At 41.6% G+C, this 26,033-nt stretch overlaps 1 protein-coding gene across 1 annotated transcript in view; it reads right to left on the bottom strand.

The window, feature by feature from the left end:
* The window catches only part of SYAP1 (synapse associated protein 1), a 32,592-nt gene that overhangs the window by 4,500 nt on the left and 2,059 nt on the right, over nt 1-26,033 (bottom strand). The window contains exons 2-7 of the mRNA XM_081278168.1: nt 21,738-21,856; nt 20,343-20,409; nt 12,548-12,621; nt 10,139-10,278; nt 2,219-2,367; nt 422-480 (exon numbers count right to left, since the gene is read on the bottom strand). Coding sequence (XP_081134294.1) covers nt 422-480; nt 2,219-2,367; nt 10,139-10,278; nt 12,548-12,621; nt 20,343-20,409; nt 21,738-21,856 — 608 coding nt within the window. The remainder of the gene's footprint in view (nt 1-421; nt 481-2,218; nt 2,368-10,138; nt 10,279-12,547; nt 12,622-20,342; nt 20,410-21,737; nt 21,857-26,033) is intronic.

The raw sequence follows: 26,033 nt of genomic DNA, 5'->3' as shown, positions 1-26,033 counted from the left end.
GATTTCCTCGGTGACATTTATGCGCTAGAATTCTGGCCTACAGTTGTCTCAGTGGAATACAGCCTGGTTTTTGTTCTCTCCTCTGCTAGCTGGAAGACAGTGACCACTGCTCTCCAACAGTCTAACTTGCACAGTTGCTTGGTAACTAAATGAGTTACCACCCGAGGCTATTATTTGTTCTCACAGTCTGGATCACTCTCACCATTTCTTCTAATCCCTGCTGAGCACATCTAGAATGATTTATGCCAGCAAGTCACCTAGTGTCAGCTGTTGGTCCTTGACTATTCAAATACTGGACTCCTTATCTTAGAAACAGATAAGACCCACACTCCTAAGCAGTCTTAAGCAGTATCAGAGATCGTTAACTCAGTTACTTCATTTTCAGACATCAACTACTAGGTACAACATAAAACTGTATTACCTCTTGAGTTTTAAGCTGAGATTTGATTACGACAGGTGGCGTTTTGGGCCGTACTGCCTCTAAGAAGCGAGAATAAAAGAGAATAATTGCTTCAGTTCTGAATACATATTACAATAACTGCTAAAATATCCACAAGTATAATGATACTAAATAATTTTCAGAAATGATATTCTATATTTTCAGCTTTTTGTTAAGTTATTACAAGAAATAGCCATGAGCAACCATCTCAAACTCTTGCTTTTGGGGATATTTTAATGTTACCATATTGATTGCCCCCCTTTTTTGATGGGGGTACCAGGGATTATCTCAGGGGGCACTCAGCCACTGAGCCACATCCCCAGCCCTATTTTGTATTTTATTTAGAGCCTCGCTGTTGCTGAGGCTGGCTTTCAACTCACCATCCTCCTGCCTCAGCTTCCCGAGCTGCTGGGATTACAGGCATGCACCACTGTGCCCAGCTCTTGAATGCCCTTTATATAAAAATTTCCAGCAGGGAATAATTTTTGACTTCAGTGTTAGCAAAATTAATTCTGATCTTTGAGGATAATGAGAATGGAAGTTGTTTAGCAAAGTTTCCCTGTTGTCAATACTCAGTCACAGTATTCTTTTTCTCATGGGCCTCGTATTTCTATCTTAATAAACTTAAAGATTGACAGTCTTTACCAAATACTGTCTTAAGTCCATTTTGTTACACAGGCAGTATTTGGCAAAATGGTTATTTTTCAGTAAAAGTAATATTAAAAAAAAAAGGATAGACCATTGGGATGCAATATTAACATCTATAGGCCAAACAACAAATCACCCTGTGGGGAGGAACTTTATTATATTTACCTGACCCTAATGCAGTTTTGGAGTCTTTTCAACAGTCTATACAACTCTAATCTTAGGTCATGCTGTTTTCCTTAATCATCTAAAATTCTGCAAACTAAAATTACCCCACTTATTGTGGGATGAATGTCCAGGTGCAATTAGTACCTACCTATACACAGCGGGTGCTCATACAAAATTAAAAATATTGCACAAAATACATTTTTTGGGGGCTGAGGATATAGCTCAGTTGGTAGACTGCTTGCCTTTCATGCACAAGGCCCTGGGTTCAATTCCCAGTACCACAAACAAACAAACAAACTACAGTTTATTTTGTATTACTCAATCAAACCCAAGGCCTCATGCATGCTAGGCAAGTGTTGTACCACTGAGCCACATCCCCAGCACCCACATTCCTTATTTTAATTAGTATAAGATATTTAATAGGTGCAAATAGTTGCTGATATCATAAAAGTCTTTCTCTCACAACCAGGGCTAACATGTCACAAGAAGAAAACATCAAATGTTTAACTGAATAGAACTGAGCTTGGAGCAGGACACTTGTAATTTGGGGCACAATGGAGCTTTGCTCTACTCCACAGACCACACATACAGAGGAAACAAGGTTGAATGACAGTCCGAGAAACAAAGGGAAGGAGAGTGACTGAATGACAGTGGAGGTCAGGAAGTAGAACATGGTAAAGGGAAAGAATAGAGATGTGGGGAGGATGATTGGTGTTGGAGAGAGAAAAAAAAAAAAACCACCAAGAATAGCAAAGTAATGGAAGGCCTGGGGAAGATATGGGTGAGCTGGGTCAGAGAGAGGGCAACAAGAATGAAAATTTCCTCTGGAAAGAAAAAGAATTTTTCTCTATAGTGATGTCAACATTTCTGGTACATACAAGATGACAAGCTCATTAGCATCTCTAAGAAATTTTTTTTACAGTAATTCTCTTTTTCTGGAGTTGAAGTCTTATCCCCAGAACATACCTGTCAGAGGCAAATCATTCTCTCTATTGTTGCTTTTCTCCTCCTTTCCTGAGGCCTGCTGCTGGGCGGCCAGGGCAGTAAGCTGAGCTGACTGCTTAATCAGGGAGACGCGGTAAAAGTAGTTCCTCCAAAATACTTCTTCCTTCACCCTTTTAAAGACAGACAAAGGTGCAGGTGAGAATGAATGTGCATGCAGGGGCTATCTGTTGCAGAGGAGACCTGAATAAATGATTTTTTTTTTCAGTACTAGGAGTTGAAGCTAGGGCCTTATGCATGCCTGGCAACTGCTCTACCGCTGAGTTACACCATAGATGCTGGAATAGATGAGTTTTAGGAGAATTTTTATTTTATTTGAAATTAGCTTTATATAGTTATATATAATATCTGGGTTCATCCTGATAAGTTCATACATGCATGGAATTCGATTTCAGTTCATGACCCCCCGACTTCCTCCCCTCCCCTGTTCTCCTTCCTCTATTCTAATAGATTTTCTTTCACTCATCTATTTATATTTGATTGGTTCTCTCTACCTATACAAGTTGAAATTCCCTATGTATATTTATATATACACATGTTTTTTTAGATGTTGATGGACCTTTATTTTTTAGTTGGAGGTGGACCCAATACCATTATTATTATTTTTTTTAATGTGGTGCTGAGGATCTAACCCAGTGCCTGACGCATGTTAGGCAAGCACTCTACCTCTGAGCCACAACTCCAGCCCCACATAACATGATTTTTAAGACTCCATTCTGAGCCGGGCGCGGTGGAGGACACCTGTAATCCCAGCGGCTCCGGAGGCGAAGGCAGGAGGATTGCAAGTTCAAAGCGGCCTCAGCAATTTAGTGAGACACTAAGCAACGCAGTGAGACCTTGTCTCTAATAAAGTACAAAATAGGGCTAGGGATGTGGCTCAGTGCTCAACTGTCCCTGAATTCAGTCCCTGGTACAAAAAAAAAAAAAAAGAGAAAGACTTCATCTGCATTGCCTTCCCTTCCTTATCCCTCCACTCTGTCTCTTGATCTCCTTCTTCTATGTTTCTATGTTACTGATCCTCCCTTCATCTTTATGTTATCCTATCCTTCCCTCCCCCTCTTTAGGAGCATTTTTAAATCTGAATGTGGTTCAAAGGAAATTCTCATTTGCTTTACAACTCAAAGCTGAACAACAGAATAAACAGAACAGCTATCTCCTCCTTAGTGGCAAAAAAAAAAAAAAAAAAAAAACAAGTTATATAACACCAATGAAAGTGCAGCATTTTTTTTTTAGGTACTGGGGATGGAGCCCAGGGCCTAGTGCATGCTAGGCAAGTGTTCTACTACTGAGCTACATCATCCATCCATTTCATTTTTAAATTTTATTTTGAGACAGGGTCTTACGAAGTTGCCAAGGCTTGCCTTGAACTTATGATTCTCCTGCATCAGCTTTTCAAGTTGCTGAGATTACAGGCATGACCCATCATGCCTGACTTCTTGGTATTTTAGTCTATTCTGTCCCACTGTCCCAGGTGTGCAACACGTACAAAAACTTAAATTGAGCAACACATATTAACCTATTTTAATGTACCTGTGCTGTTGAAACATTTACAGAGTTGAAATCTTGGGACTTAATGGGTTAAGGAGACCAACACTGCCCTTGGTAGAGGGAAACAGAATTGTTGTGAGGCAGTGTGACCAAGGCAGGGGACTGGAAGCAGAGCCAGGACTCCACCAATCATTAGCTGTTTCCTAGAGGATTAAATGCTTTCAAACAGTAAGAAAGCATTGTGGGTGTTGTTCCTTATGAAAGAAAGGGGTGGGCAGCTTGCTAATTAACTAGCAACTGGTAAGAGTTAGTGATGTGGCAGGGGATGATTACAGAGCTTACTGCCCCCCTTGCCAGCTCCTGGTGCTGGGGACCAAACCCAGGGCCTCACCCATGATAGGCAAATGCTCAATCACTGAACTATATCCCCAGTCCTTTCGGGAAGTGGTTGATAAAATGAGTGAAGTGCAGTTCAACTTAAGAACTGTCGCTGATTCTCAAACTTGGCTGCATATGAGAACTGCCTGGCATGGGGTGTTGGCATCCAAGTGGGTTAAGCTAAGTGCCTATGATGAGTGACCTGGAATGGAGTAAGAACCAAGGAGAGGAGGGGGTGAAGGCGAAAATAGAAGCTTGGTCACATGCGGGATTTAGCCCGGTGGCAGAGTGCTTGCCTAGCATGTACAAACCCTGAGTTCAATCCTCAGCACTGAAAAAAAAAATGCAATGATATTATGGTCATCACAACTGTGAATGGTGGAGCTGGGCCAGGAAACTAGTTTTTTAGTGTCGGGGACAAAATGCAAATAATCTACACAAGCTAGGCCAGGCAACAAGATGGAATCTGCTGCAAGATATGGCCCATCTTTTATTTTATGAATTCCACTAATATTTATGAAGTGTCACATGTGTCAAGCATCATGTTAGGTGCTGGAGGGATGCAGGGATGGATAAAACAAGTTGTCTGCCATCACAGATAGTCAGTCACAGGCATAGTAACCTCTCACTTGTTAAACTCTTTTTGGTACTGGAAATTGAACCCAGGGGCACTTTACACTGAGTTACATCCCTAGTCCTTTTTTAATTTTTATTTTGAGACAGGGTCTTGCCAAGTTGCCCAGGCTGGCCTTGAACTTTCAATCTTCCTGCCTCAGCCTCCTAAGTCACTGGGTTATAAGCAAGCACCACCCTGCCCAGCTTATTAAGTTCTTACTATGTACCAAGCATTTCCCGAACCCATGTGGTTACATGTCTCTTTTTCTCTTTCTCTGTTATTCTTTTGCAGTGTGGTGATTGAACCCAGGGCCTTATGCATGTTAGGCAAGTGCTCCACCACTGAGCTATATCTCTAGTTCTATTTATTTATTTGGTACCAGGGATTGAACTCAGGAGCACTCAACCACTGAGGGACATCCCCAGTCCTATTTTGTATTTTATTTAGAGACTGGGTCTTGCTGAGTTGCTTAGTGCCTCACTTTTGCTGAGGCTGACTTTTAACTCAGCGATCCTCCTGGCTCAGCCTCCCGAGCCGCTGGGATTACAGCCATGTGTCACTGTGCCGGGCTATTCATTTATTTTTAAGAGAGGCTAGTCTCACTATGTTGCCCAAGCTGGCCTTAAACTTTAAGCCATCAAACTGCCTCAATCTTTTGAGCAGCTAGGACGACAGGCATGTACCACAGTGCCTGGCTCACAACTCTCTTTTTCTCATAACATCTTTTGGAAATAGTTCTGCAAAATGGAGAGCTGGCTTACCAGCAGTTTATAACTGGTTATAGCTGACCGCAAGTTTAACTGAGCAAGCAACAGTATATTACAGCTTCCAAAAGAGCTAATGAAGCAGGCACAGTGGTACAGACCTGTAATCCCAGCAACTCACAAGGCTGAGGCAGGAGGATCACAAGTATGAGGTCAGCCCAGGCAACTGAAAGAGATCCTGTCTGAAAATAAAAAAATAAAAGGGTTGGGGTGTAGCTCAGTAGTAAAGTGTTCCTTAATCCTCAGAACCAAAGCAGGGGCAGGGTGTGGGGAGAGGTAATGAAATCTTCACCTACATTAAAAATTGCACAAGAGAAGTCTTCTGCAAATAGGAAACATCATATTCACTCCTGAGAATTCATTTTAATGGGGACACTGACAATTCAAAAGGTATCTAGAGCTGGAGTGGTGGCACACGCCTGTAATCCCAGCAACTATAGAAGCTAAGGCAGGGGAATTGCAAGTTTGAGGCCAGCCTCAGCAACTTAATGAGGCCCTAAGCAACTGTCTCAAAAAGAAGAAGGGCTGGGGATGTGACTCAGTGGTAAAGCACCTCTGGGTTCAATCCCTAGTAGCAAAAATACCCCTAAAAACAAAACAATAACAACAAAAAAAATCAACAATGGTATTTGGAGGTAAATCACCTATATAGTAAGGAGGATACAGAGGTAAAGAGAGGGGCTGGGTGTGATGGCACACACCTGTAATCCCTGTGACTCGAGAGGCTGAGGCAGGAGGATCACGAGTTCAAAGCCAGCCTCAGCAACTTAACGAGGCCTTAAGCAACTCAACAAGACCCTGTCTCTAAATAAAACACAAAATAGGACTGGAGATGTGGCTCAGTAGTCAAGTGCCCCTGAGTTCAATCCCTGATACCCCCACTCCAAAAGAAGACCCCCGAGGAACTAAGCATTGGGCCTGTTTAACCTGACAAGCTCCAGGATCTTAAACCATATAACATTGGAACCATACAAAAGTGAACTGGCCCTTCCCAGGAGGTAGTGGGTTGCCTAAATCCCTCTTAATTCTAAGCTCCATGAAATACCCAACATGAACCGTGGGTGTACTTATGTCTCCATGGTGACTCATGGGCACTGTTTGCTCTTCAGATTAACAAAAACAACCATTCAGCCAGGCATGTCTTTAATCCCAGCAACTTGAAGTCTGAGGCATGAGGATCACAAGTTCAAGGCAAGCCTGGGCAACTTAGTGACACCCTGTTTCAAAATAAAAACTACAAAGGGGCTTGGTGGTGGAGTACTCTTGGGTTCAATCCCCAGTACCATAAACAAAGAAAAAAATTATCAGCAGAGAGGATCCAAAATAGTCAAGAACCAAAATTGTGGATATTCCTGCCCTAAGTACCTTGGGCTATAGGTCCCACCAATTCAGCACTTGATGATACTTGACATGAGTTATGGCAGGGAGCCCAGCACATGGCCCAGAGTGATTTGAATGATCCTGAGGTTAATGGAGTCTAAAGGTCATGAAGCCCACCTGGACCCCACAGCCTTGCTACTCTTCCCTCGGAGGCAGTTATACAGACTAGGCATGATCTCAAATTATAAGATGAAAGAGCTTCAAACAGATAGGCACTCATACACACATTATATATATAAAGGGTTTAAAAGTCAATGCCTGGGGCTGGGGTTGTGGCTCAGTGGTAGAGTGCTTGCCTCACACATGTGAGGCACTGGGTTCGATCCTCAGCACCACGTAATGATAAACAAAATAAAAATTTTAAAAAAGTCAACGCCTGCTGGGCGCAGTGGCACATGCCTGTAATGCCAGCTACTTGGGGGGTCTGAGGCAAGAGTATTGCAAGTTCAAGGCCAGCCTGGGCAACACAGCAAGACCTTGTCTCAAAATAAAATTAGAAAAGGGCTGGGCATATACTTTGGTGATAGAAGCCCTGGATTCAATCCCCAGAACCACAAAAAAAGCCCCCCCCCGGCCCCCAAAAGCAAATTTCTAAAGTTTTATGAGCATATGCAATGAAACATTAGATGGGGGCTGAAGTTGTGGCTCAGTGGAGCACTTGCCTGGCATGTGTGAGGTCCTGGGTTTGATTCTCAGCACCATATAAAAAAATAAGTAAAATAAAGGTATTGTGTCTATCTACAACTAAAAGAAATATTTTTAAAAAATTAGATGGTACATTTTCTTTATATCATTGACTTTTAAAAGGAGCTATTTTTAGACAGATCTATAGATGAGATTTGTAATGAAATTTTAGCCATAAAACATGTTTTTGGGGGCTGGGGCTCAGTGGCAGAGCGCTTGCCTAGCATATGTGAGGCACTGGGTTAGATTCTCAGCACCGCATAAAAATAAATATATAAAATAAAGGACAATTGACAAATTTAAAAAAAACATGTTTTTCTTTGGGGAGGGTAGGTAAAGCTGTAGAAATTTACCACCAATATGTTAATAATTGTGGAGAGAAGAGTTTCACTATAAAGAAAAAAAAACAGAAAGAAGGGATTCTATATAACTGGTTTTTCACGTCTGGAAGATCATTTCAAAAGAGGTGCTTTCATAGAGACAAAGACCTGTGCTCCTGTGTGGACCCAAAGGCTAGGCAATATTTGTCAAAATCCCTATGTGGCCAGCTAAACATAGCAAAACAAACATGTGCTCATCTCAACTCCCTCGGAAAATGCCACGGAAATAACAGAAAAGGAATTAAACAGATTAATCCCACAAGGACGACGAGAACAGGAGAGCGAGGGACGGTGGAAGCTGAAAAGTCAACAGGCAAATAGTAACCTACTTTGTTGACCAGAGAAAGCTGCGCCGGGCTGCCTGCAGAAGTGGGGGTGTGCAGCCAGAGAGAAGCAGGCCCGTTTATTGGGTGGGAGATGCCAGGCCTTTTCTGTTTCCTATCTATAGCCAGCCAGGAGGCTGAGGAGACTTCTATGGGGAAGCTACTCTTTTTTTTTTTAATTTATACATGACAGTGGAATGCATTACAATTCTTATTACACATATGGAGCATGATCTTTCATATCTCTGGTTGCATATGGGAAGCTACTCTGTTATAGCTACTGAGCTACCACAATCCAAAAGGCCTGTCCCAACATGGAGTGTCCAAGTACCCTTTAAGCACAGCACCATTACTGCAGAAGAATGGGTAAGCAGGGCCTGCGACACAAACAACAGAGCCCAAAATAAACAAAGAGATTCTGAGAAAACCACATAGGAGGTAGGCGTGGTGGTGCATGCCTGTAATCCCAGCGGTTTGGGAGGCTGAGGCAAGAGGATCACAAGTGCAAGGTCAGCCTCAGCAACTTAGTGAGGCACTTAGCAACTCAGCAAGACCCTGTCTCTAAATAAAATATAAAAAAGGGCTGGGGATATGGCTCAGTGGTTAAGTACCCCAGGGTTCAATCCTCAGTGCCAAAGAAACAAAAAACCAAACAATCCACATAGGAAAAAAAAATGTATGTCAAGAAAATTATAATCCATGTCTCAGGGAAGAGGAAGATCATGTATCCAAGAACAAGAGTAAGAGTGCTAAAAGTGCCTGTGATGCCACCTACTCAGGAGACTGAAGTAGGAAGAGTGCAAGTTCAAGGCCAGGCTCAGCAACTTAGTGATATCCTGTCTTCCTGTCTTAAAAAATGAAAAGAGCTGGAGGTGTTGCTCAGTGGTAGAGCACCCCTGGGTTCAATCCCAAGTATTCTCAAAACAAACAAACAAACAAACAAACAACAAAAAACCCAGTATTATTAAACATGACAGAAACCTGGTGTGGTGGAGCATGCCTGAAATCTCAGTGGCACGGGAGACTGAGACAGGAAAATCACAAGTTCAAAGTTAGCTTCAGCAACTTAGTGAGGCCCTAAGCAATTTAGCGAGACCCTGTCTCAAAATAAAAAATAAAAAAGGGCTGGAGATATGGCTCAGTGATTAAGTGCCCCTGGGTTTAATTTCTGATACCAAAAACAAAAACAAAAATCCAAACAAACAAACAAACAAAAAAACCCAACAAATGCACACAACAAATTCAACACAAGGAAATGAACTAGAAAAGGATGAGGAAAGGAACACAAAAGCCAAAGGAAGCAGCAGAGGAGAAGGGTGCCCCCTGCTGGCAAAGCCAGGTCTGAGAGCACATGCTTATTTATGATGGAGCTAAAGGGACAGCAGGGATTTTCTGAGTGGGGAAAGGCCTTCGGGTGGAGGAAAGACTACAAGAACAAGAACAAAACACAGCTGCTGGAGAGCAGAACCTGAATAGAGACCATCCTCGGCTTGAAAAAAGGCAGGAGCCTGTTCTAAAATGGCAATGGTCTTAATGAACTCTGTAGACCTGACTTTTATTTGAGGAGACACAGGAATATTTGTTGTTTCTGAAAGAAAATGTGTTCCACCTTCTAACTGGGAGAAGAGCACATCCTATCCTCACCACAAACTTCCTGCCAAGTCGGTCCTGGGTTTGGAGTCGATGGCACCCTGCCAGCTGGGAACTATGAAGGGCTGCAGGGCCCATTTTTATGGGTGGATAGTCTTGAGACTATCCTGGCCCTCTCTTTGATGATTCTTCCCTGTCACTGTGCACATAACCATGGCCATCAGGAAATGGAAGTCAGAGCTGTGTGAGCAGTGCCACTCCAGCTTGGGAACAGTGCTTACAGTTTAGGAACCAGGGCGAATCTCATCTTGCTCAGTAACTCGTCCTCTTGGAGCATGACCAGGGCAACGGGGTACATCTGGTCAAAGTCGAAATTAAATTGCACACCAGCTGGAGGGTCGCGAAGGAAATTCCTCTTGTCCTTTGATGAAAAGGGAGAAAAACATGGGGGGGGGACCACAAACTGCAATTAATAGGTCACAATGTTCATAGATTGGACAAGTATTGAATTCTACCTAGAGCCTTCAGCCACAAAGTCCACTAAGCTATCACTGACCTACCCACTTAAGAGAGACTAGAGAACAACAGATCCTTTCATGGATTTTTTAACACTCACCTGGAGAGAGCCTCTTGGGAGGCCAGGCAATTCAATCATGTGACTGGCTGAAAGCACATATTTTGAAATCATACAGACACACGTTTGTTTTAGTGGGCACCATTAGGTATGTGAAAAATGAGTGTAAATCCTCTTAGAAACATTCTAACCCAAAGTTGAAGAGTCAGTGAGCCGTGTGGTCATGTGGGAAAAGTGAAGTCCACAACCCATCTCATTTCTTTTTTCTTTTTTGCAGTGCTGTGGATCAAACCCAGGGCCTCACACATCCCAGAAAAGTGTTAGGCGCTTGCCTATCACTTTTGAGCTACACCCCCAACCCTTTTTCTTTCGTTCTTTTTTTGTGTGGTGCTGGGGATTGAACCTTCTTGTGCATACAAGGCAAGCACTCTACCAACTGAGCTATATCTATAGCCCTTTCTTTCTTTCTTTAGAAAATGTTTTCATTTATTTTTTTTAATTTCCAGCCCTTTTTAACCAGTAAGGGAGACAGTGGTTCTTCTCAGAGTGGGTACAAATTATTGCTCAATACTTACCCACTATTCTGGCCTATTTGCTAAGGATTCCAGGAAGCAAACACCTCTATTCTTATTTTACACATGAGGAAAAAGGGTCAGGGAAGCAAAAATGGCCTGTCCAAGGTCAGGCATGTGGTCTATTGAGGGGCACAGCCAGAACTCCAAGTCTGCCCCTCCCAGGTACAGTTCTGCTTTAGCAGAGTTTCAAACTCAGTGTGCTATCTTACACATCATGTAGGTTTTCTGGACACTTTAATCCAGAACAATCACTTGACTCTGCAAGATGAACACTGCCACAGGGTGGGATACTACCCACAGGGATGGTGACACAGCAAGATCCTGCCACCTTAGGATTATGAACTTGAAAGTTAGTTGCTTCTAACTTTTTCACACAATCCTTTCAACAGATCACTCCTGGACACCTGGTGCCTCTTGCTAATTTCTTTTTATTTAAAATTTTTGGTGCTGGTGATCAAACACAGGGCCTTGAGCATGCTAGGCACATGCTCTACCACTGAGCTACACCCCCAGCCTTCCTTATGCAAGTTTCTGATGCCAAAGGCATTGTGCTAGGATGCACACAACAGAGAGAGGAGAAGAGAATAACTGGCTCCCCTCAACTTTTCCTTGACCTGTTATAAACCAACCTTTTTTACTTTTAATACCCAGGGATTGAACTCAGGGGCATTTGATCACTGACTCCGCAGCCCTATTTTATATTTTATTTAGAGACAGGTTCCTAATGAGTTGCTTAGCGCCTCAAAGTTGCTGAGGCTGGCTTTGAACTCATGATTCTCCTGTCTCAGCCTCCCAAGCTGCTGGGATTACAGGCCTGTACCACTGGCCCAGCAATCTTTTTTTTTAGTTGGGGATTGAACCCAGGGGTATTTAACCACTGAGCTACATCCCCAGCCCTTATTAATTTTTATTTTGAGACAAGGTCTTGCTTATGGCCCTTTCTAAATTGCCAAGGCTGGCTTTGAATTCGTGATCCTCTTGCCTCAGCTTCCCAAGATGCTCGGATTACAGGTGTGCACCACAGCATCTGGCCTAAATTACTTTTTATTTTGAGATAGGGTCTCATTAAGTCTTTGAGGCTGGTCTTAAACTTGGGATCCTCCTGTATCAGTTTTCTAGTCACCGTCTCCCAAGTCACTGGGATTATAGGCATGTGCCACCATACCTGGCCAAAAGTGTCCTTTTAAGGCTGAAAGAATTTTCACATAATAGGCTATACTTTTACATTATGAAAAAAAAACCTTAAGGATAAACTAATTGAAAGTAAGAAGGGCTGACAATGTAGTTCAGTAGCAGAGCACTTATCTAGCATGTAGTAGCCCTGGATTCAATCCCAAGCATGGCCCAACAACAACTAAAAAGCCCAAATCTAGAAAGTTAATAAAAAATAACAATAACAGTTGATGTGGACATTTCTAACATCTCAAAATGTTTAAGAAAAACTACAGAAGAAAAAATTCAGTTAAGGACAATAATATCTACAGAGATGTACAAGGATAGGAAGTAAGTACTTTATATTCAGGATATCTCAAGAAACTTACAGCGGATAAGGCCAAGATTTGTTGTTGAATTGTTTCTTCATCATTACTGTCGACCCATGGTGGCACAGCTGCTTCTGTATAGTTTTTAATGGCAAAGAAGAAAGGATAATAAAATAGGTTATAATGGTTCCACTGTAATCTATGGTTTCAAAGAATGAGAAAGTTTCTACATGATTACTTAAAATGGCAATTTAGCAATAAGTTCCCAGACATGAACATTCATTGTAATATCCAGACTTAATTTATGAATTTGATGCATTTGGTAAAACTTTATGAATTTGGTAAAAAATAACTCTACTTGAATATACGATGGAGAAACTGGATAATACCTTAACTAGGTGATCAAAATCAACGTCATCAACAAGGTGGGAGAACAACACTGTAGACCTCCAGATGTGATATCCTGAGGATACACCACCACCTACATGATATACTGGCCAAGAATTCATAATATGAATCTAATGATGAGGAAGCATCAGACAAAGCCTGAATGTAAAAGGAGGAAGAGGAGTATTCTTCAAAAACATTAATGTCATAAAAGAAAAAGAAAGGCTACTGGAATGTTCCATATTAAAGGAAGTTAAGTAACATGTCCAATATCTTGTCCTTGATTAGATTCTGTACTTGGGGGAAATGTTATAAAGGCTGTCACTGGGTCAACTGACAAAATTAATGGATAAATGATAAAGCATTATACGAATGTTAAGTTTCCTAATGCCATTAACTATACTATAATTATGAAAGAGAAGAAGCCTAGGTTCTTTGGAAGTGCATACTGAATGGATCAGGAAAAAAAAGACACACAGACACAGCAAGAGCGAGGAGATACTACACAAATGAACAAAACTTTAATGTTCTAGGTACTGGCAATTGGGTGTTCTTTGCATTATTTTTATTATTGCAACCTTTCTGTAAATTGAAATAATTTTTCAAACAAAAAGATTTTTAGGAAGTTACTGTAACTGATTTATGACAAAAGGTGATGAGGATTGGTTCTAAGTGAGTGATCAGGTAAGGACAGGGTAGTGCATACCTGTTGTCCCAGCTACTCAGGAGGCTGAGGAAGGAGGATCCAGGAGTTTGAGGCCAGCCTGGGGAACTTGGAAAAACCCCATCTCAAAATCAAAACCAAAACCAAAGCAAGATATGTGACTGGGGGGCTGGGATTGTAGCTCAGTGGTAGAGCGCTTGCCTCACACTCATGCGGCTCTGGGTTCTATCCTTGGCATCACATAAAATAAATAAAAATAAAGATATTGTATCCATCTACAACTAACAAAAATTTTAAAAAAAGATATGTGACTGGGAATGAGAAAGGGTTTTGGGGAGTGAATGTAAATAAAAATTAAAAGACAAATCAAAGGCAATAAATAATAGGCCTGGATCAAATCCTCAATGAGCAGTTAGAACCTAAACACTGGGAATACCCAAATGACACAAATGCAGCCCAAGTGTTTTGGGGCCTACAAAATAGAGATGATTAGAATTCAGCTCTGTAAATTTCATGTCAGACAACAAATGACAATCCCCTGGAGAAGTGTGTCCTCTAAGGTTTCCTGGGTGTGTTCCCTAAGGTGACCTGGTATTTTTTTTTGTGTGTGTGTGTGTGTGTAGGGGGGGGTACCAGGAATTGAACTCAGGGGTATTTAACCACTGAGCCCCATCCCCATTTTATATTTTATTTAGAGACAGGTTCTCATTGAGTTGGTTAGTACTTTGCCATTGCTGAGGCTGGCTTTGAACTTGTGATCTTCCTGTCTCAGCCTGCCAAGCTGCTGGGATTGCAGATGTGTGCCACTGCACCCGGTCCATAAGGTGACCTGGGAGCCCTGTCTTAGACTAGAGGAGAAGGAGGTTCATGATGGATGGGGTGGGGTATTCAGAGTGGAGAGGAAAGCAATGAGGGGGACGCTTTTTTCCCACCTGAGCAGTGTGCAGCTGGAGAAGGTCACTATACACTACAAAGAAGCCAGGAGTGGGGCGAGGGGAAAGAGGGAATGGTGTGGAATTGGGAGACCAGGTGTTGGGGGGGAGTCTTTAATACTCTGCATTCAGCAGCCCCCAACAACAAGACTAGGATGGGAAGTGCTTAGAGCACAAATTCCACATCACCCCTCCAGCGGGTATCAGATTCTAGCACTACCAATTGCGTGACACATGTCAGACCCAGGGAAATCCATTTCAAGGTGAAAAGGCAATTGTGCGCTGGAGTGCCTGCTTCTACTCTGCCCTCATTCTGCACTCCAATGAGGTGACCGTCATGGAGGATCGCTCAAAGCCCTCATTAAAGCAGCTGCTATAAATATTGAACCTTTTCAGCCTGGCTTGTTTGCAAAGACTCTGGCCAATGTCAACATCAGGAGCCTCGTCTGCAATGCGGGGGCTGGCAGACCTGCTCCAGCAGCTGGTGCTGCAGCAACAGGAGGTCCCGCCCTTCTGCTGCTGCTGCTGCCCTTCTGGGCAGAAGCAAGCAGAAGTAAAGAAGGAATCTGGTCTGATGATCCTTCTTTATTAAAGAAGGGGCTTTACTAAACCCCTACTGTAGCTGTTCAATAAAAAAGGTGAGCTTTTATTTAGAAAAAAAAAAGTGGGGGGAGGGTAAATTTTGCAAAATGCACAGTCAGAAAAGTGACTCTGGAGAAAACTGCCTGCATTACCACAAAGCCACCAACAAAGAGGACCCGGCAGTTAGGGCAGCGATAGCTGAAGGAAACATAAGTCTGGTGACCTAGCAGATACTTCAAAAGAGCTTCTGAAGACCAAGGGGTGATCATGACGGGCTCTTGGGAGAATGAATACTGTCTTGGAATATTTTTGTAGAAATAACCCTTTTATTGCAATAGTCAAACGGAAGGCACATCCTTATCGTGTACCAAGTATGAGAAAAGTTATGCGTAAGTATGGATGGACACACGGATGGCTGGAGAGATAAGCACATAGTTCTTTCTTTGGTTCATCCTAAACCAGCAAATGGTAGCAATTATTGTGGGGAGCCACATTGAGTTACCACACTTTCCAGTCCTGATGCATCATGGAGATCTGAAAGATCACTGTACTCTGGTGCAGTAGTGCCATGATCTTTTCCCCCTGCTCAGATAGCAAGGCCAGTCTTCTGAGTAGGCATACCCCTAGGGGTGAGCTACACTCACTTATTCTTTTGTAATCCTAGCCCTTTGCCCTGTTCGGGATAGAATGCTCCATGGAAACTCCCTTTGTATGTCCTCTTCTCTTGCTCTGCCTTTGGGTGTGGCCTTCCTAGATGTTAGTCAATCTGCTGACTGAAATCTGACCCCTTGCTTCATTTGAATGGCTTCTCCCCAATAAAAGGGTTCAGCATGTGCTCTCTCTCACTCTCTTTCTGCAGACCCCTAAGGTCAGAGGAGCGGTCAGAGGACCCAAAGAAAAAGGTATCTCTGTCTCTGTGTGGTTATTTTGTGTAGCCCAGTTCACCTGGAGTGATCCTGAGTGTTTAGTCGTGGAATGTGATACATTCTGCTAATTTTTTTGGTACCAGGGTTTGAACCCAGGGGCACTTAACAATGAAGCCACATTCCCAGCCCTTTTTATACTTTACTTAGAGACAGGGTCTTGTTAAATTGTTCAGGGCCTCACTATATTGTTGAGGCTGGCTTTAACTCACAATCCTCCTGCCTCAACCTCCCAGGCCTCTGGGAATTACTGGTGTGCACCACCACACATGGCTACATTTTAAGATAATATAAACATATTTTCATACTTTAGAGAAAAAAATTAGAGTACAGCACCCCAAGACACTTTTTCCCCACACACTTTACTATAAACATTTGGTGCCCATTTTAATACATTTTTTTTTAGAGAGAGTGAGAGAGGAGGGAGAGGGAGAGGGAGAGGGGGAGGGGGAGAGGGGGAGAGAGAGAGAGAATTTTTAATATTTATTTTTTAGTTTTCGGCAGACACAACATCTGTTGGTATGTGGTGCTGAGGATCGAACCCGGGCCGCACGCATGCCAGGCGAGTGCGCTACTGCTTGAGCCACATCCCCAGCCCCCATTTTAAGTTCTTTACCTTGGGTCACCTCTCCCAGCACTGCTTATCTTCAGATGAGGTCCCTCCCAAGGCCCAAGTTATTGGGTATGAAGAAGACTTCCCCTCCCACCCCTGATTCTTCTGAAATTGCTCTTTGTAGGGTGGCCAATAACCTCCTGGTTACCTAAACTCCTAAGGATACTTCTTAATTCTTTTTTTTCTATAGCAGGTTTCCTTATCTGCAAATTGATAAGGAAAGTACTTCCCTGGGTGCTATGACCATGAGAACAAATGCAGGAGAAACACCCCCCCCCCCCAGTGCTTTTTGTTGGTGGTGCTGGGGACAGAACCCAGGGCTTTTCCCATGCTAGACAAGTACTCTATCACTGAGCTACCTGCCAGCCCTGCATGGTGCCTTTTTTCATGGTCACTGTAACTGCACCTCTCAGCCTATTCCTGGAAATTCTCCCCCTCTGGGCTTCCATTATTTGTCTTGCCTAGGGGTCTTCTCTCTTGGGTAAATGGGCATTGGAATTATTTTTTGTAGTGCTGGGCAATCAGACCCAGGACTCTATGCATGCTAAGCATGCATTCAATCACTAAGCTACACCCCTAGCTCCGGGGATTGTTTTTTGTGAGGGGGGCAGTACTATCGACTCAATCTAGGGGCACTTTGCCACTAAGCTGTATCCCTAGCCCTTTTAATTTTGCGACAGAGTCTGGCTAAGTTCCTAAGGCTGGCCTTGAACTTGCAATCTTCCTGTCTTATCCTCTTTCAGTCACTCAGATTACAGGTGTGCACACCATCATGCCTGGTTGGGCACTGCTTTTTTTTAAAAAAAATATTTTTTAGTTGTTGATGGACCTTTATTTTATTTATTTATATGTGGTGCTGAGAATCGACCCCAGTGCCTCACACATGCTAGGCAAGCGCTACTCCACTGAGCCACAACTCCAGCCCCTTGGGCATTGGCTTTAATAGTAGATTTCAGTTTTGTCACTTTGTGACTTTCAGCAAATTTCTAATTTTGCTGACTGCATCTTTTATTAAATGAGATGCTGTATACAAAATGTCTGTTACTTAGCAGGCACCGGATAGCTGTCAATTCTTCCATTCCTCTGTTCCCTAAATACTGTGAATCTTCTCATCTCCCTTTATGCTTGACATACTCTTATGGAGGAGCTCATCTATTTTTATGTGACTTGACTATTAATCTGTATCACTACACTGAATTCTGTTCTATGCTTTAGACAGGAGCAAATGACTACAGGAACCAGATAATTTATTTAAAGCTGAAGTGATGAACATGACTTTCTATAATGATGGAAATGTTCTAGATGTGCAGGGTCTACACAGAAGTCATTAGTCTTCTGCTGGTTGGGGTGGTGCATGCTTGTAATTCTAGTGACTTGAGAGGCTGAGACAAGAAGATCTTAATTCAAGACCAGCCTTACCAATTTAGTGAGACCCTATCTTTTTTTTTTTTTTTTTTTGAGAGAGAGAGAGAGAAATTTTTTTAATATTTATTTTTCAGTTTTTGGTGGACACAACATCTTTATTTTATTTTATGTGGTGCTGAGGATCAAACCCAGTGCCCCATGCATGCCAGGCGAGCACGTTACCACTTCAGCTACATCCCCAGCCCAAGACCCTATCTTAAAATTTAAAAAATAAAATAAAAAGGGCTCAGTGGTAAAGTGCCCCTGGGTTAAAACTCTAGTACCAAAAATAAATGAATAAGTAAATAAATAAATTTTAAAATAATAATAATAATAATAAAAAGGAAGTCATTAACCATGTGTGGTTATTGAGCACTAAAAAAGGTGGCTAGTGCAACTAAGGGACTACATTTTCTCCAGATAAACCACCTGTGTTCCCTTCTCTGCCTCTGTACCCCCTTCCTCTCACCAGGATGTCTAATGGGTACCTCAAAACTGAAATCGTCTCCAAGTTTTTCAGTCCCACTCCCTCACAATTCCTAACGCAGAGGCACCTACAGCAAGCAGCCCACCAGATCAGCTTTATTGCTTCCATTTAATCACAAAATTATGCTAACTTGTATAGTTTGTCCAAAAGAGCTCTTCACATTTTTTTTTTTTTGTCCTAGGGATTGAACCCAAGGGCATTTAACCAATGAGCCACATCCTCAGCCCTTTTTATGTTTTATTTAGGACAGGGTCTTGCTAAATTCATTAGGCCCTTGCTAAACTGCTGAGACTGGCTTTGAACTTATGATCCTCCTGCCTCAGTCTCTTGACCAATCCCAGGGATTATAGGTGTGTGCCACTGTGCCCCCAGCTACTTCACACTTTTTAATTTCTTTTTCTTTTTCTTTTTGGGTACTAGGGATTGAACTCAGGGGCACTTGACCACTGAGCCCCATACCCAGCCCTATTTTGTATTTTATTTAGAGACAGGGTGTCACGGAGTTGCTTAGGCCTCACTTTTGCTGAAGCTGGCTTTGAATTCGAGAACCTCCTGCTTCAGCTTCCCGAGCTGCTGGGATTATAGGTGTGTGCCATAGTGCCTGGCTGCTTCACATTTTTTAAAGTTTTTTTTAATATATATTTTTAGTTGTAGATAGATACAATATCTATCACATTTAAAAAACTTTATTCTTCTTTTAATTATTTTAATGTAGTACTGATGTTTGAACAGTGCCTCAGACATGCTAGGCAAGTGCTCTACCACTGAGCTACAGCCCCAGCCCCTGCTTCATACTTTTGAATTCACCTAGGCACAATAATACCTGGTGGGAACTTATCATTGGCTGAACTATGGCACAGCTCAAACTGAATCTATGCTACTTTTGCCAAATTCAAATACAGGAGGTTGGTTTTAGGTATGCATATCATCAAATGGTAAAAGTAGGCATTTTTGAGTCCTTATAATTGCAAACATTTAAGCAGGCATTTGTCAGTAAAGAAACCCCAAGACTTTTCATAGTGATGTCACTTGCAGGTGTCCTGGCTCCCCCAGAAAGCCACTCCATTTCTTTTAAAGAAAACAGGAAGGGCACCAAGATTTAATAAGTGCCCTTTAGGTACACAGTGTTCACTGCGCTGGGCATGTGGTATGAAATGAGCAATGAAAGCTTACTTGCCCTTTCAGAGCCAACTCCCTAGAGGGGCTGTTACAGGCTTGACCTCACACACTGTCCCAGTCACTGGGAACAATTTACTCCCTTTCTTTAAACCGCAAATGTTTATCAGTATGTCTTCCCCACTACTCTTTGTGCAATCCGAAGGATGGGGGCTGTTACATACACTTTTTTTTTTAATGCTGGAATGGAACACACATTTTACCACTGAGCTACATCCCCAGCCTCATACACGTTTAAAAAAACATTTTTTTTAAGTTGTTGATGGACATTTATTTCATTTATTTTATTTATTTATATGTGGTACTGAGGATCGAACCCAGTGCCTTACACATGCTAGGCAAGTGCTCTACCGCTGAGCCACAACCCCAGCCCTCATACACATTTTTTTTAAATATCATAGCCTGGGGCCCAGGATGTGGCTCAAGCGGTAACGCACTCGCCTGGCATGCGCGGGGCGATGGGTTCAATCCTCAGCACCACATAAAAATAAAATAAAGATGTTGTGTCCACCGAAAACTATTAAAAAATTCTCTCTCTCTCTTTTTAAAAAAAAGCAGAGGGGGAAGCGGTGCCCTTCTGAGTTAAAAACAACTTTAATAAATAAATAAATAAATAAATAAATAAATATCATAGCCTTAGTATCATTCCAGCACATAACAGGTATTTAAGATAAAACTATACTGTACCAGACTTCTTTGTGTGCTGTTCCTCGACAAATTTTTTCTGCTCCTTCTGAAAATCTCCTATAATTGTCTGTTAAAAAGAATACATAAAGAATCAAATTACATTTCTTTCTTTCTTTCTTTTTGGTACTAGGGATTGAACCCAGAGGGTCTTTACCACTGAGCCACAACCCAGCCCTTTTTTAATTTTGAGAAAGGGTCTCACTAGAGCATCTAAGTTGCTGAGGTTGGCCTTGAACTTGCTATCCTCTTGCCTCAGCCTCCTGAATCACTGGGATTACAGGTGTGCACCACTGTACCCGGCTCAAATTACTTTGAAAAGTTTACTACTAGATAACAATTTACATTCAAGATTTTGAAGTCTAATGGGGATATTTTATCCATTTCCTTTGAATAAAAAGGCTAAAAATGCAATACTTCTCCATTTCCTCAACAAGAATGGATCCTTCAGTGTTTTTCAATTTTGAGTATAAAACTTCCTTTATGACACATGATCCTTTTCAAATTAAAAAATGAAACCCAGGGCTGGGTGGCTCAGTGATGGAGCTCTTGCTAGCACATATGAGGCACTAGGTTCGATCCTCAGCACCACATATAAATAAACAATAAAGTTATAAAAAATGAAACCCAATTTTAAACAATAAAGGAAGCTGGGCACAGTGGTGCACACCTGTAATCCCAGCAGCTTGGGAGGCTGAGGCAGGAGGATCACGAGTTCAAAGCCAGCCTCAGCAAAAAGCGAGGCACTAAGCAACTCAGTGAGACCCTGTCTCTACATAAAATACAAAACAGGGCTGGGGATGGGGCTCAGTGGTCGAGTGCTCCCGAGTTCAATTCCTGGGACCAAAACCAAAAACAATAAAGGACACGTTGAATCTCATTCTAATAGAGTATACACAACAAAAACATCTAACAACATATCTAAGTCTGAACTAATGACCTCTTTAGTTCAAATCATTATCAACATAAATGAAATTCCCTAGGCTTGCACATTAACACTGGAAAAAAATGAACAAACTTTCCCCTTAAGAGTTGTTCCTAATGGGCTTAGACTTTAAAAAACTTAACCAAATTACACAAAGATATAAATAGACCCTGAGATAGCCATAGTTTATTACTAAACTCACAACATGAAAAGTTTACTTATATAATTCAACAGTATAAAGGCATTTCAACTATATTCAAATAAAAACCAAAGCTATTTATAACCAAAGTAATTAATATCTCAGTCACTTACTGTACAGGGAGAAAAAAAAACCCAAGAGTCTCAACAATCTAGATTTTTATTAGAATATGATACCCTACTTGCATTTTTAAAAAGTTCCTAAGAGAGGACTGATTGTATTAGCTGTTAATAAATTTCATATACTTCTACTTCCAAAAGATATTTAAGTGTACCTTTTCAATGATGTCATCTATTTTTCCTTCTTCTACAGATCTCTTTATTGTCTGTGCCGTTTCAGCAACTGATTCAGTTATCTTTTTTGTGGCAGCACTTGCGAAATTATATAGATAGTCTATAAAGGATAAAAAGAATCAATGTTTCATTCCAGTATAATGACTACAGGTGTCCCTCGGTATCTGGGAGGGGGTTTGTTCCAGGACCTGCTTGGATATATCAAGATCTGTGGATGCTAAAGTCCCTCATATTGTTATTAATTATTATTATTTTGGGTACAGAGGGTTGAACCCAGGGGTGCTAATCACTGAGCTACATTCCCAGCCCTTCTTACATTTAGAGACAGGGTCTCACTGAATTGCTTAGGGCCTTGCCAAGTTGCTGAGGTTGGCCTTGAACTTACAATCCTCCTGCCTCAGGTCCTGAGCTGCTAGGATTACACATCATACATATTTTTTTTTCTTTCTTGGTGATACTGGGGGTTGAACCCAGGGCCTTGTGCACGCTAGGCAAGCACTCTACCAACTGAGCTATATCCCCAGCTGCTGCTGGAATTATAGTTGGGCACCACATGGCATTCACATGATAACTTATGCACATTCTCCCATATAATTCTGTTATATTCTCCCATATAATTCTGTTATATCTCTAGATTACTTATAATACCTAATACAATATAAATGCTGTATAAACAGTTGTTATACTATATTGTTTAGGGAATAATGACAAGAAAAGTCTATACATGTTTAGTATAGACACAATTTCAAATATTTCAATCCATGGATGGTTTAACCAACAGATGTGGAACCCATGGATATTATGTTTCTCCCTTAAATAGAGATTTTATAAGAGCCAAGTGCAGTGGTGCATGCCTGTAATCCCAACATCTTGGGAAGCTGAGACAGGAGGATCACAAGTTTGAGGCCAGCACTAGAAACTTAGTGAGAACCTAAGCAACTTAGCAATACCCTGTTCTCAACATAAAAAATAAGATGGGGGCTGGGGATATAACTTAGTTGGTAAAGTGCTCACATGCATAAGGCCCTGGGTTCAATCCCCAGCACAACACATACACACATAAAAAAGAGATAGGGATATAGCTCAACTGTAAAGCACCCCGGGTTCCACCCTCAGTACAAAAAGAAAAAAAAAGTAGATGCCCCTAAGATGTGTTCCGTTGGCATATTTTGGGGATGGGGACAACAATCTATAATACTCTGTTGATAACTTGGTGAATGTCTTCTTAGCTAAAGGCCTATCCTAAGCCCCATTAGGGCAGGGATTGAGGCTGTCTGATTCACTACTATATCCCCACTGGGTGACCAGTAAATACTTGTTGAATGGATGGACCTAATTAATGCTGAGTTTTAGAAAGAGCATCATTTCTTTGGTTATAACTATTCACTCCTTTGGTTACAAATAGTTTAATGTGCAATGTGGTATGATAAAATGTATAAACAAACAGTCATGCTATTTATGTAAAATTATTCTTTGCAGATAAAGAAACAAAGTTTTGAAAGAAGAGTATTCCTTTTATGGTTTTCTCATAGCTGGGTGAGGTGGTGCATTCCTGTAATCCCAGCAATTTTGGAGGCTGAAGAAGGACGATTGCAAATTCAAGGTCAGCTTCAGCAATTTAGCCAGACCCTGTCTCAAAATAAAAAAGCTGGGGTTGTAGCTCAGTGGTAAAGCACCCCTGGGTCCAATCCGCAGTATCAAAAAAAATTTTTTTCCTTCAGAAATCCATTTTGAATTTAAACTGTCATTTTAATCTAAGGGAGAAATTTTAAAAATACCTTTATTTTATTTGTTTATATGTGGTGCTGAGGATTGAACCCAGGGCCTTGAGCATGCTAGGCAAGTGCTCTACCGCTGAGCCACAACCCCAGCCCCTAAGGGAGAAATTTCATTGAAAAAGTGGTCTTTTAGCATAATAATCTCAATTCTTACATTTTAGTGACTACCTGGGCATTTTACTGATGCCTTGAAAAAGCATAATTCTCACCTTCTAGGAATTTATTAGCCTAAATAAATAAAGGAATCAAAGACAACAAGAGTATTCATTCAACTGGGCAGGCCCAAGACTGCTATCTTTGGAAAGGCCTGTGTGTGTGTGTGTGTGTGTGTGTGTGTGTGTTTGTTTCTAGGGATCAAATCCAGCACCTTGCATGTGTTAGGTAAGTGCTCACTCTACCACTGAGTTATACCTCACCCCCTAAAAGGCCTGCTTTCAAGATTGGCTATTGGCTAGTGTTTGGGAACTTGGATTTCAGTAGGGTTTCTACCACTCCCCAGTATGCGAGTGGCTCACTGAACTGTGTGTGAATATTATGGTTCATAGTCAACACCTGCTTTCCTTCTGGAGTCTGGAATTACAGTACACTGTAGACATAGGGTGCCCGTGTGACCTGCCATCCATAAAAATCCTGGGCACTCATTTTCTAAAGAGCTTCCCTGGTAGAGAACATCTCACATGCATTGTCGCAACTCACTGCTGGACAAATTAAGCATGTCCTATGATTCCACTGGCTTCCTCTGGACTTTGCCTCATGCACCTTTTCCTTTTGCTGACTTTGCCATCTTCACTGTGATAAATCAGAGCTGTGAGTCCTCCTAACCCATCATTGAACTGAGGTGATTTTGGGGACTTTGAAGGGCAGCAAATTATTACTTTTACCCACATCTAATTAGAAATTTCTTTTCACTTCTCATATGACACTTTCACCTGTCAATTTTAGGTCTGACATCTCACAAAATGAAAATCATTTCTAAAGCAATGTCCCTAAGATATTTCTTTTTTGAACTAAACCCCCAATTCTAAAGAATATTGTGCATAAGCCATGGGATTCAAACTCATGACCATTTGTACTGTGTATCTGACTCTGTCATCAAAACTGTGGTCACTGGAACTCAATTAGATAGTCTACTTCTACATGAAAGCAGACACATTACTTTTCCTATGTACACACTAACTTTTTGAGTCTTCTTAGTTTCTAAGTCAGGCATCTGGAACTTGAGATGGATTTTCTCTATAGGGGAAAAAAAGGGAGGATGCCTTCATTCACAAAGTCCCACCGCAGTAGCAATCCTCAAAAGAGCAATTAGAAGAGGTGGCCAGACCTCCATTCCTGGGCACAGGCTGGTCTTATAGGGACTACGCTGAAAAAGCCATAACTTGAAAATATTGGCTATCTTCCCAAAAGTATAAACTGTGTGAATGGGCTGGAGTTGTGGCTCAGTGATAGAGGGTTGCCTAGCATGTGTGAGGAACTGGGTTTGATTCTCAGCACCACATATAAATAAATAAATAAAATATAGGTCCATCAACAACTAAAAAAATTTTTTTTTAAAAAACTGTGTGAATGACTCAGATTCTTAAAACTCCCAGAAATACAGGGTATTTTTTGTTGTTTTGCTTTTTAAGAGTCCAGATAATGCTCTGATTTGGTAAACTAACAAACACCAACCAATCTGTACTGAATAGAAGTTACTTTGGGGCATGGTGCCTTTAAGGGGAAAGGAGAATATATATATATTTTTGTATCAGGGATTGAACCCAGGGGCACTTAATCACTGAGCCACATCCTCAGCCCTTTTTATATTTTGTTTAGAGAGAGGATCTCACTAAGTTGCTTAGGGCCTTGCTAAGTTGCTGAGGCTGGCTCTGAACTCAAGACTCTCCTGCCTCAGCATCCCAAGTCACTGGGTTTACAGGTGTGTGCCACCAGCTGAAAGGAGGAATTCTTGAGTTCCTGTACTGTTCCCTCTTTGAAGACAGTGACCATAGGACATCATAAACTTATGGGGGTGGGAAAGATCCAAGGATCAGGTTTAGTTTTGGGTAAGAGAGAGGAATGTAGCCTGGATGTCTATCATTGGTAACTGGTGAAAGGCCTAAATTCATAAATAGATCACTATCAACAGAAAACACCTAAGGTCCAGTTGAGGCAGGCACTCAACAAAGGTGTGCAGAACAAAGGAGGTTCCTAGGAGAATCCATGTAGATTTCAAAAAATTAAAGAAACCAATCTACTCATGGGGAATTAGGCTCAGAGATGTTTAATTTCAGTTTTCAAACTATCTGATCATCTATCTTATTTCTCTCAAAGTTTGTGTATATACTTGAACCTTTACACAGTCCTAGAACCACATAAATTTTAGAAGAGCTTTCATTTATTCTGAAACTTTCAAATTACAAACAATGTGTGAGTGGGCAGGTACTTCCGTCTAACCCCAGTCTCCTCAAATATCAAAAGAGAACCTGGTGAGGAAAGAAAGATGGCAACATTAGCTCC

The sequence above is a fragment of the Spermophilus citellus genome (genome assembly GCF_964194105.1).
Source record: "Spermophilus citellus genome assembly, chromosome: X".
Classification (NCBI taxonomy): domain Eukaryota; kingdom Metazoa; phylum Chordata; class Mammalia; order Rodentia; family Sciuridae; genus Spermophilus; species Spermophilus citellus.
The sequence above is the reverse complement of the archived record's forward strand: the minus strand, read 5'-3'. Positions and strand labels throughout refer to the sequence as shown.